Source organism: Caretta caretta, chromosome 6, assembly GCF_965140235.1.
Source record: "Caretta caretta isolate rCarCar2 chromosome 6, rCarCar1.hap1, whole genome shotgun sequence".
In the NCBI taxonomy this organism is placed as follows: domain Eukaryota; kingdom Metazoa; phylum Chordata; order Testudines; family Cheloniidae; genus Caretta; species Caretta caretta.
This window is the reverse complement of record NC_134211.1, coordinates 126181512-126193757: the sequence shown is the minus strand read 5'-3', so window position 1 is coordinate 126193757 and position 12246 is coordinate 126181512. Positions and strand designations below refer to the sequence as shown.

General features: G+C 37.4%; 1 protein-coding gene across 1 annotated transcript in view; it reads right to left on the bottom strand.

The window, feature by feature from the left end:
* Positions 1-12246, bottom strand: part of MAP4K5 (mitogen-activated protein kinase kinase kinase kinase 5) — a 90207-nt gene that overhangs the window by 31385 nt on the left and 46576 nt on the right. The window contains exons 6-15 of the mRNA XM_048852133.2: positions 10630-10685; positions 9158-9205; positions 9011-9053; positions 7326-7398; positions 6325-6456; positions 5720-5782; positions 3737-3818; positions 2948-3064; positions 2559-2637; positions 1172-1230 (exon numbers count right to left, since the gene is read on the bottom strand). Coding sequence (XP_048708090.1) covers positions 1172-1230; positions 2559-2637; positions 2948-3064; positions 3737-3818; positions 5720-5782; positions 6325-6456; positions 7326-7398; positions 9011-9053; positions 9158-9205; positions 10630-10685 — 752 coding nt within the window. The remainder of the gene's footprint in view (positions 1-1171; positions 1231-2558; positions 2638-2947; positions 3065-3736; positions 3819-5719; positions 5783-6324; positions 6457-7325; positions 7399-9010; positions 9054-9157; positions 9206-10629; positions 10686-12246) is intronic.

The following is a 12246-nucleotide window of genomic DNA, read 5'->3' as shown; positions in this document are numbered from 1 at the left end:
ATTCCAACCTTCCTTTAATTTGGGCTTGAAAACAACACCTGGAAATGGCGAAGCACACAGGTTCAACAGATGAAAAATGACTTAATTAAAGTGTTCTGGTACAAACTTGATAAGGAGAAAGCTTTTCTCCGTGGGTACTGGTGTAACAGACCACTGCTACTCTTGGGGACCATGATCCCCGAATGAGATCACATTGCGACTCACGGAACTACAGCTCTCTGAGGGTTGTTACCCCGCACCCTGGACAACAGGCATTACACTGCACTCTTGCTGAGCTCCCAGCCCCATCAATGCCTTTTCACCAATGACTGGTGGAGGAGCTCCTGGTGAATGCTGTTAGTGCAGCACTCATTAAAGTGACCTTAGACTTGTTAAAAAAATTAAAATTTTCCTTGGGAATCAAGCCAACCCGCCTCCAATTCTGCAGTTCTTTAAAAAATTATTGTGAGCTGTTGCTGCTTTCTGTAATCGGCTTGGGTCAGTTGCTTCCCCACTAACTTCCCCTTCACGGGTACAGTTAACATCTTGAGTGTAGAGGTTTTTTGTCCAGCGATTAAGCCCCAAAGAGACCAAGCTGGGAAAGGGCGCAAAATCTTGACATGAAAAAGGCCCATCTGGCCAACAGGAAAATGGCTTTAAACATCCAGATCCTGATTTTCATAATGCTGAGCACCTATGTTTCCAACTGGAGTAAGTGGGAGCTGCTGGGACTGAGCACTCAGGAAGAATCAGGCCCATTGCATCCACAGCCGCCCTTTGCTCCAGATGAACGTGAGCTGGCTGGTAGCATTCCATTAATCTGAAGTAAACATAACTGCTGAGAGTTAAAACAAACAGCAAAGTGGCACACAATGGAGGAACGTGGCTGTGCTCTGAGTAACAGAGTAGAAGAAATAATATTGGCTGGTAGAGAGATCTAAGGGAATCAAATTCAGAATCTCTTTTCACATTCCTACACTAATTGGTGCATTTCAATTTGCACTTGAAGAAGATCCTCCGCATGAACCATAGAGAGCAATTCATTTTCTTCAGAATGTGGCGACTGTCTGAAAACGGATAGTTGTCTTCTTGTGACTCTTTTTATACTCTGATACATATTACTTAACAGAGTTAAAGTATAAAACAATAAGGACATTATTATAATCACAAACGATGAAAAACCAAGTCCTACCATTTCATCCCGAGCTTCCGTTTCTTTCCGTAAGGGAGGCTCAAACTGCAACTTGTCAACTGCAAAACATCACATTTTCAACTTTACGTGTAACATTCTACTGACATCCTCTTATAGCCAGACTATTAAAGTAAGCAGCATGCTGTAGCATATAAAAAACCAAAGTGCACACTGCAACATTATGTAATGCTTCATTTTAACTTGCCTATAAAATTCTAAACTCTTTGAACCATGAACATTTGTTTTTATGGAAGTCTTCAATGTCTAAATGTTTGCACTTGCAATGTATTTGTTATGAAACAACCTACAGAAAAGGAAACTGAGAAAAGAGCAGTTAGAATCCCCATTTAAAGCAGTCTAAATGATAATTATTTAGTTTGCGTGGGCACTTCTCCAAACACAGAGAAAGCCAGTTCCTACTTCAAAGGGCTCCAAAATATCAGCACTTTCCCCCCACTCCAGCTGAAAGTGACCGAATAGCGTGTCAATATTGCATGGAGTGTAAGGACTTGCATTCCTTTTGAGTTTAACATACACCATAGTCAGTACAGCAGATGTGACCATAATATTTATCGTCACATATCTAACAATAATTTAGTCTGCTTGGGCACTTTATTATGGTCACATATCTAATATCTAATAATATCTACTAATTATTTAGTTTGCAAGGGCACTTCTTCCAACACAGAGAAAGCCAGTTCCTGCTTCAACAGGCTCCAATATTTCAGTATTCCCCGCCCCGCCCTGCCCCTTTGGAAAGTGACTGAGTAGCGTGTGAATGCTGCATGGAGCGTAAGGACTTGCACTCCTTTTGAGTTTAACCTACACCATATCGTCAGCACATCAGATGTGACCATAACAAGTGGAGCATCCTCCAGTGGTTAGGATGAGGTTTAGCTGACCATCAATGTGAAAACTAGCACAAAATCAGAGCGGCACCAAATTGCCATCTACTTTTCTATATTTTCCCTCGCCAGTGAGGGCCAAGACATCTGTGTGTAAGAACATGCTCTCCCACTAAAATAATCAACTTGGTCTTCCTGCTTAATGCTTCTATTAAATTATTATTTTTTTAATAGTAGGCATTCAAAGTTTGGCACCATACCATGGCAGAGAGAGGCTGATTACAGAAGAAACAATACCCTGGTTTTATAGAAATGTTTGCATCCTGCAATGACATGAAATGAAGTAACAGAAAAGTATGCAAGTTTTAATTTTGATTTTGGCAAAATACCGTGGAGATTTTTTTGTTGGTGTTCTTTTTCTTTCAGTGAGCCAATGGTAAACTGGCTCTCTAAGGTTTGCTATAAAAGAGTGACATGGACACAATGTATCAGGAAGAATAAACCAGCACCACAAAATGGGAAAAAGCACATTAGGGACTTACAATTTATCTCTGAGGCTGTTCTTTCCGCTCTAGCATTCCTGTTTGTAGAGCGAATGGTGTGGCGAATAACAGAGTGAGGCTGTTAGAAACAGAAACATTATAATTCAGTTATATTGTCTTCACCTTAGATCTCATACCATAATTAAAGGGAAACTATTACAATGAGACACACTCTCTATTGCCTGCACACAAGCCCCTGGTACCTGACAGAAAGCTTAACCTCAACCCTGTGGCAAGGCATCCTGGTTTCTACTGTACTGCTGTGCCGTAGAGTAGAATAATTTTTCAACCCCTCTCTGAAGTGAGAATATAAGTTTACAGAGGGAAAACAGGAGACGACTTTTAAACATCGGCTTTTCAAAACAGGAAAAACACAAATACGTTCTCACCTCAAAATCATCATCATCAGCTTCACTGTAATGTGTATGGTTGTCAGGATTATTTACTTTGTCCAACAGCTCAACTGCTAGAGATCTCGAGAGACCGGGTTGTCCTACAAAACTATGCTAAAAACCACAAAAAAAACAACGTTACAGTAGATTTAATAGGAGGCTTATATTTAATCCTGTACGTCTGGGCTTCAAAAGATTAGCCTAAAGTTTTGCAAAACTTTAAAGAGATTTTCTGAAGAGTATCTCCTGAGCAAGTAGGCCTCTAAAGCATGCATCCGTTTTGGCCTGACCACATTATGCGTCAGTTGCAATTAGAAATTAAGACCTAGTTGTGCAAACATTGATGCATTTGCTTAACTTTATGCATGTAAGTAGTTCCATGGAGTTCAACGGGACTCTTTAGGTGAGTTGAATTAAGCATTTGAGTAACTGTTTTCTGAATCAAGGCCTAATTTTGCCTTATGGGGTGACTAGTAAACAATCTATACAGCTAATTCTACCAAACTGGGGCACACGGTTACAAAATGCCTATCTTTGGACAATTAAAGCTGGACTTATCTTGCAGTGTAGACAGGCATCTTTATAAAATCTTGCCACCAAATAAAACTTTTGTATATTCCATGAGATTCCAATTTCACTTTTGCTGCGTTTGCACAATTAAGCACACTTGTATGATAACAGTGTGAAACATAGCCCCTGTTTGGTGCACTAATGACTTCTTTCTCTGTGAAACAATAGATTTAATGGTGACATTGCAAGTTCTGACTTTTCTTTTTCGACACTTACAGTAAGGAGTCTTTCTGCGGTTGGTCTCTTCTTTGGATTTTTTGTAAGTGCTATTTTGACAAAATTATGGAATGTTGATGACCTTTACACAAAAAGACAAAGAAAAAATTGAATACTTAAAATCAAGTTAAGTTTTTCTGAAAAGGAAAAAATAACGGTCACTTTCAATGTAACTGCTATATAAATGGCAAGACATCTACTAAATTAGAATCCTGGTCAAATATGCCATGGCATTTCAGATTTATACCATTCTGCTGCTGAGTTAACTAGCAGGAGATTACTACTACTGTCCCTTTGGAAAAAACAGTCAAAAGGTCAGATTCCATTTGAAGTCTTATGGCACTATATAACAGAAATAAAAATAATATAGTGAATTAGGTATACACTACAGCAAACCCACAAAATCCAGGCAAGTCTGACACTCCACATTATCTCATGTCACCAGGAGGAAAATAAAATGCACAATGGTGTAAGATCAGGAGAAAGCATCAACCTCCTCTTTCAAATACATGGCTCAGATTTTCAAAGCAGTTCAGATGATTTAATGACACCGCTCTTCTTTTAAATTAATGCAAGACGTGAGGCTGAGTCTCATCCTACAATTTTTACTTGTCTTTCTTGCAAGTGTTTATTTTAATGTATCTTTCAAAGGATAGATTAGCCTGAATTTGATGACTTTCAGGGCACGTTGCAAAACTTATCCCTCAGGTACTTGAAAACAAAAAGGAATTGGACTGGTGGAGGGTAGGGGCTAATTATCTGCTTCTTGGAGGTGGGTTGTACTGAACTGTACTACTGCACCTGGAGTTTTATTTGTGATGTGCTTTTAAGTTATGGCAAGAATGCCTAGAGTATAAAGAAAGGTACTCTTAGCATGTGCACAAATCTCAGGCGGGGGGGAAGGAAGAAAGAGGTGCAGAGTGCAAAGTTTAGTGCAGAATGCAATTCACAGAAGGACGTTTTTCCAGATGATAAACAATTTTAAGTATCTGCCCGCAGCAATACTGGCAGAATCCCCCTCTCACAGACTTAAGGAAAAAAGGACAGCTACTTGGTCACTAGCAGCATTCTAAGTACATAACTGGGATTAACTGCTTCACTACAGTGAGTCTTGATCACATGCACAGTGTCAAACTAACTGTCAGATGTGTGTTCTGGAAGGAGATTTCTCTCTCTCTCCAGGCAGCAGACCAGAGGGAGTTTTCCTTTTTCTCTGGACCAGCAGAGGAAGAGCAATTAGCATTATATGGGCCTGTCCCACACAATCAGTTTCCTGACATTGCAGAAGTATGTGCACTGCTGGACCTCGGTCCTCTCTGTTGCATTTGTTTCTAGGTTCCTATAAAATCAAATCAATTACAAAAAAAAAAAATCTATCTTGCTTGCTGGTACATACTGCAGATGTCTCAGGCTAAAACACTTCATCCTCAGGGAAATCATCTTTCAGACCACTGGGATGAAAACTAATGCACAACACTTTTAGCAATGGTTTTCTTCTTCCACAGAGCAATATGAATTAATGTCCCATTTTTAGAGATATATTGTTTTAAAGCATGATTTACCAGGGGTGAATTATGTTCCAATAAAAACTTCTGAGTTTGAGCAAATAATGAAGACTTTTTGGTCACTGCAGAAGTCAAAGCAATTCAAAAATTCATGACTTATACTAAATTTAGCCCTGATTCCGCACTGAGAGCTTCACAGTTCAGACTCCCCTTGATTTAATGAGGCGCTGCATGAACAGGGAGTCTGTTCGCATGGTTCTCACTCCAGGATCAGACTCTTTTGCTGTAATTAAGTATTTTAAGTTTAGCAGTAAGAACTGAATTCAAAGGGACAACTCATGTATATAAGTCCCAAATGTGCATATGTGTTCGCAGGTTCAGGGCATATGCTTATGAACTGCTGACATAAATAATCAATCATTCACATGATCTTTAAAACATGCCCTGAACAAAGGGAGAAAAATTTTATTTGACTTACCATTTTGCTTTTTCCTTGAGCTTTGGAGGTTGAAAGTTACTTTTAGACATTAGAAATAAAGCCCTAAGATAAAGAAAGCATAATAATAATGTACAATATGAAAATAATTAATTTTATTCTAATATCTTGAGACTGAATAAAATACTGTACACAGCAGTTCTATTACCCCACAAGAGACAATATGAGCTGATGAAAACCCAAGTGAGTTCTGTAGCGTGTAACATAAAAGATCTTGTAAGAGACAAAATAAAGCCATTGATTTCTTTAATTATGGACAGTGTTTTTGAAATAAAATCTGTTTATTTTCTTGTGCAACCCTGCTAACTATAGGGCTACTATAGCGTTCGGGAACTAAAACACTTACAAAATGTTACGTCCTTAAGAATCGGATTCCAGAATCTGAATCGACATCTTTAAATCAAGACTGGATGACTTTTACAAAAGGCATGGTACACTAAAACAGAAATTATGGGCTTGATGCAGGAATCCCTGGGAGAGGTTATAAGGCTTGGGTTATGCAGGACAGACTAGACGCTTGTAATGGTCCCTTAGGGACTATGATTTAAGAAAATGCTTGAAACGAGCGAGTCTCATGAACCGCAGACCTCATTGGATGAAGGTCAAACATCGGCGGCTGAAGTTCTCCAAGTTCGATTGCTGTTATGCCAACTGCCCAGATATCACAGAGTTGGTTGTAACCGCCATTCTTTTCCACTGCTGCAACTTCTGGGGCCATCCTTAAAATGTAAAATCATCATTTGATTACATACTATAGACCATCACTTCCATAGCACCTCCTTTGACCTGAGGATCTCAAATCTCTTTACATGATTACTGTGGAATTCATTCCAAGGCAAAGGGCCTATGCAAAGAGTGTAAATGGGGCCTGATGTGATCCTCTGCACTGGGATGAATTCCTTCCATTAAAAGAACAATGGCACAAAGGGTAAGTGTCTTGGCCAAAATCATGAATTCTATAGCAGAGCCAGGAATAGAACCCAAGTCTTGTGATACCCAGTCTAATCCTCTAACCCCAGCACAATCTTTCTTCCCTCAGTCTGTTTTCTCTAATATGAAGCAGAATACAGTATGCAATTTAAAAAAAAAATCTATAATTTAAGTGTTTTGTCTATATTCAGTCCTCATTATGGCTATTATGCTAATGAGGGATCTCTGTATTAAGGCAGTGCCTCAATTCAATGCAGTTAAATTTGCATTTTTATACAACCTAAAAATTATGAAGTTGAAAATGTCTGGCATTTCAAAGCCTTAAATAGCAAAGACTGTGTTGAAACAAAAATAGCTGAAATGTGCTTCTTTACACTGTAATGTCCCTGCATGGGGGAAACTCAGATGCCTACCATGTATAACAAATGACATTCAGCACTGTATTAGATTGGCATAGGCTGCTGTTACAGTGATATTACAAAGCAACAAAATGACAATGTCATCTCTTGCCCAAGCACATTACTAAATCAGAAATAGTTTATATAACTATATGATGTCTGGAGTTAAACATATCTGTATTTTAGAAGCTTAAGTATAATTTGTAAATACTGACTTCACTTTGCATGTAGTCATTCTATGAATCAAAGCAATTTATTACCAGTAAGGGGTACCAATAAAAGATTTTCTCTTCGCAATGGTGGCTGTTATTTTTGCTGCTACTCCAAAGTCAGCTGTAAAACAAAATTACATCATCATTAAACATTTCCTAAAGATTGAATGTTTAATGAAAAACCAACACCACTCTAGGAAGTTACTATAAATCAACAACACACACACATTCCTAGGTAATAAAATTAAGATAATTGTTTACAATGTTAATCTCTCAGGTAAAGAAGAGCAGAAAATTCTAGCCGGACATTTTTTTTTTGAATGTCTGGAAATTGAAAGTTAGGTTTCTCCAAACTACCTTAAAAATGACCCTGTTTCCCCGCTTACCTCCACCTGTCTTATCACACCATAACTGAATCGTATCAGGACAGAATGTTATATATTCTAATTAATATATACTGGAGGGAAGATAGCTTGGCACTGTAGTTATATGAGAGTGCGCTGTGTCAATGAGGAAACAACAGGGGAGATGTTTTGTTCTTATTGTTAAGACAAGAGACGCAGTAGGGACTCTCCAAAGATGATAGCAGAGCTACACTGAACGCACGGTATTGCAGATAATCATCCTATGTTCCCAGAGCCAGAAATCATGCCAGTCTAGTTTTGTTTTACTGTATTTACTCTATAGTACCTGAAGAATTGTAGTTCATACTGTAGGCAAAGGATGGCTTGCCAGTAGGTAGAAAATGGGTATCCATGTGTGATCATAGTTAAAGTTGTTAATGGAAATTCAGCTATGAGGTTTCTAGGCTTTCAATTAAAAAAAAATATTGTGTCCTCCTAATATATTGCTTCCGCACACCCACAATGGAAAAGTGAAGTTAGCCATGTGGCCACATTCATTTCTATGTGCTTGCTTTACATATTCTGTTTAGCAAAAAAATCCAAGAGGACTTGTGGCACCTTAGAAACTAACAAAATTTATTTGGACATAAGCTTTTGTGGTCTAAAACCCACTCCATCGGATGCATGCAGTGGAAAATAGAGTACGAAGATTATATCTATATATATATATATATACACACACACACACACACACGATGAAAAAATGGGTGTTACCATATCAACTGTAACGAGACCAAATTGGGTCATTACACAAAGTAGAACTATTTCCCCATGCTAATTTTTCCCCTACTGTTACTCATACCTTCTTGTCAACCGTTTGAAATGGGCCATCCTAATTATCACTACACAAGGTTTTTTTCTCCTGCTGATAATAGCCCACCTTAATTGATTAGTCTTGTTACAGTTGGTATGGCAACACCCATTTTTTCATGTGTACATATATATCTATCTTCCTACTGTATTTTCCACTGCATGCATCTGATGAAGTGGGTTTTAACCTACAAAAGCTTATGCCCAAATAAATTTGTTAGTCTCTAAGGTGCCACAAGTACTCCTTGTTTTTTTTGCTGATACAGACTAACATGGCTACCACTCTGAAACATATCCTGTCTTGTATTTACCTAAACAGGAGAAAGGAGTATTCATATCTCATACTCTGTTGATAGTTCTCGCCAGAGTGAACTGCTGTGTAGCTACAATGTAAGTGCAAAAGGTGTCTCACTGAAACAAAGCATCTGAATTGATATCTTAACTTACCACCTTTTGATTGGTTCAATTAAAAAACCCTCATTCATTTTCTATTTTACTAGTAATTTCAACTCAACTTACCTAATTTTATGTCTCCATGGTCTGTTAGCAGAATATTTGCACCCTAAAACAAAACACGCAAAAAATTAATATGCTAAAATAATATTTGGAACATTTTAATGCATTACAAAGTATTAAATTAGTCCCTGCAGTTTTAAGTGACCTTACCTTAATATCTCTATGCATTTTGCCCTTCATGTGCAAATAAGCAAGACCCTACAAGTCAAAAATAAATCTGTAACTCAAGTTTGCCACGTTAACATACTACAAAACACAACATTTCAAATTCGATTTTTAACAGTTTAAACTCAATTTGTAGTTTTAATTAAAAAGTGAAAAAATGAACATTGAGATTTTGAGAAAAGGAGTCCATGGCTTCTGCTCCTCACCACTCCTGATTCCAACACCAACACATGTGCAGACTTTTTTAAACAAGTTATATATGTAGCTTTTTGTTAGATATATTTTTAGCTTCAAAATGCACCTCAAGAGGCATAAGATTGATGACTGAAGCCAATAAAGTTTATTTACTTCTCACGTCTAGAAAGATTTCAGCCAAAGTTTGCAAGCCTGGGTGCCTAAATCCACATTTAGCTCATAAATAAAAGTGGACTTGTTTTCAGAGGTGCTTAACACTGGAATCTCTCACTGAAAGTCAAAACAAGTTCTGCAACACCAATTCTTCTTGCTAGCAAAATATTAGCTAAAAGGTTAGGAACAGACTTTCCCTATCAGATAAGTTTGTTGGCCCATTTAGTCTACAATCAGCCTCTGGCAGTGACCACTTCACCAATGTTTCATAGGAAGGTGAAAGTGTCTTCTATGGCTCCCTTACATAATTATATATGGATGTACAGAACATGGATGGTAGAGTCCCTTCCTGACACAAAAATGTCATGATCAGCTTACGCAATGAAGCATGACGTTTCACTATCTATGTTGTGTTGGCTTACATTTCTATAATTAATTATAATAAAACGGACCAGAATTTTAGCTGTCCAGCCATAGAATTTTTCCCTCTACAAAACATTAGAATTCACTACCATAGATTGATTATACATCACAAAATATTTCCTTTTATTGCTCAACTACTCACCCTCTCTTACTAGGAATTAACTGTCTTCTACAATTAGATTCAGAAATTTATCCTAAACGATGGCTGCATTGAACCATCATGTCAGTTGTACAGTGTATGAGAATAGCCAGGTCAATCTAAAGCCTCAAATCTCCAAAGATTTATACATGATTAAAATAATTGCATTGAAATCAGTGGGACTACTCCTGGGGTTAAAGTTAAACATGACCAGGACTGGGGCTTAAGATTCTGATACTGCTATACAGGCAGACTCTTACAGCTGTATAAATCCCTTTGCAGGACCAGGGCATATGGGAACTGACATATGAAATGCTGCATTAAAATTATGTAAGAAAGTATTTGTTACACCACATTACTGTAATATCCTACTCATTTATACTAATACTGGAAATGTGGAAAAATGAATTTGTTAACCCTAGCCATTGAAGCTGTATTCCCAGGTTTACAAATGTAAGTGACGGCACAGCACCTCCTTCTGAAATAGCTTATCTTCCTCATATGTATCAAAAAGAGGCTTTGTTCTGTATCTACAGAAGTACAGTACCTGTAACGTTTCTCTGCATACATATGCAATTTGTAACTCTGACAGTGGTCCAGTTACTGAAAACAGGAAGAGAGAAACAAGTCTTTGGGTTGTAATGCACACTTTACATATACCACTGTAAAACAGTCAACAGACTGGGTAATATCCAACCTGCAAAAGTTCAAGGGACACTTTCAATTTCAAAAAAGCAAGTTGAAAGCCATTTTAGGTGCTACTCTGATAGTGTCTTTCTGTAGTTTTCCAGGCACATTTTTCATTATTAAATCAAAAGAGGGCTACTACCCGACTTCTCCAGTATGAACAATGGAGGGAAACTGCTAATACAGGGGAAACAGTCAGTCAAACTGGGTGTACCCAAACCATCATCAAATGCACAAAGTAAAGAAGCTGAAAAAGAGAAGGAACATCTCCCATACCTCTCAGGTATAGTAATCCTGTGTAGTATTTGCAACAAGAGGTAAACATTTGCCAGAGAACAGAGAATTAAAACATTTTTCAGACAAATGTGATTTTTAAGTTGATGACATCTGCTTGCGCTCTTCATGGAGGTAAAAAGCAGAGATCATTTCTGTTTGCCTTTTAAAATTAGAAATTCAGATCTTTTTTACCCTGGATGACTGTGGCACCTGAAGATTGTTTAAAAACTTGCTTGCATCGACAGCTATTTATATTACACTAAATGACTGAGACATACATAGATGAAACAATATCTCTGCTTAAAATTCAAGAACTCCATCCCTTTAGTTAAGGTCTGAGAAAGCCCACAATCTGCTTTCCAAGACCTCCAACAAGCCTTCCAGCAAAACCAGTGAAGACCAAACCTAACATACATGAAATAAAAAACAAGCAGAATTGTTTAGAAAATACCTTTTTAGTCTTTATTCATCATAAAGGAGAACAAAATGACACACCCTTTTTTTTATCCTTTTAAGCTCACATTCAGAGTTCTCCTAGCAAAATTAGCTTGCCCAGATTGTTCACTATATGTTTAGCCTACTTTTACAGGCCTAACTTGTAATTAAATAGTACAGCTGCAATCTGAGGACAATGTTACTTTAAGAACTTTGATTTTTACAGTCCATGACTTACATGTTTCAATAAATGCAGTATTTATTACTTAATTACTTCAGTTATTAACATAACTTTTTGAATTTAAGTAGCTTGGGGTTTTTATTTTGTTCATTTTTTCAAGGAAAGGGAATAAACTACTCATCCATGTTAACATTTAAAGTGTTAAGATAAAATGTTAACATGGATGGGATGGATTACTTGAGGGCTTTGAAAGTCACATTTCATTGAGATGAACTTCTGCAATGCGTCTCAGAAATAGTTTCCAAGCCTATTAAGGGTAACAGACATTGTGATGTCACAAAAAGGGGGCACGGTTTCATCAGGAAATGTTAATTTCTTAGCAAATGCCACTAAATATGATCATTTTCCAGTCACCTGTAACTAACTTTTCTCTCCCAGGACTGACTTCTCAATAAGGACTGTTTACATGCAAGATTGAAGGGTTTTCTTCAGTCTTTTTTAGAGTTAAAGAGCAAAAATATCTCAAAGCCTTAATGCTGAAAAAGTGTATTTTGTTCACTTCTCCAAAACTAAAAATAGCTAAAA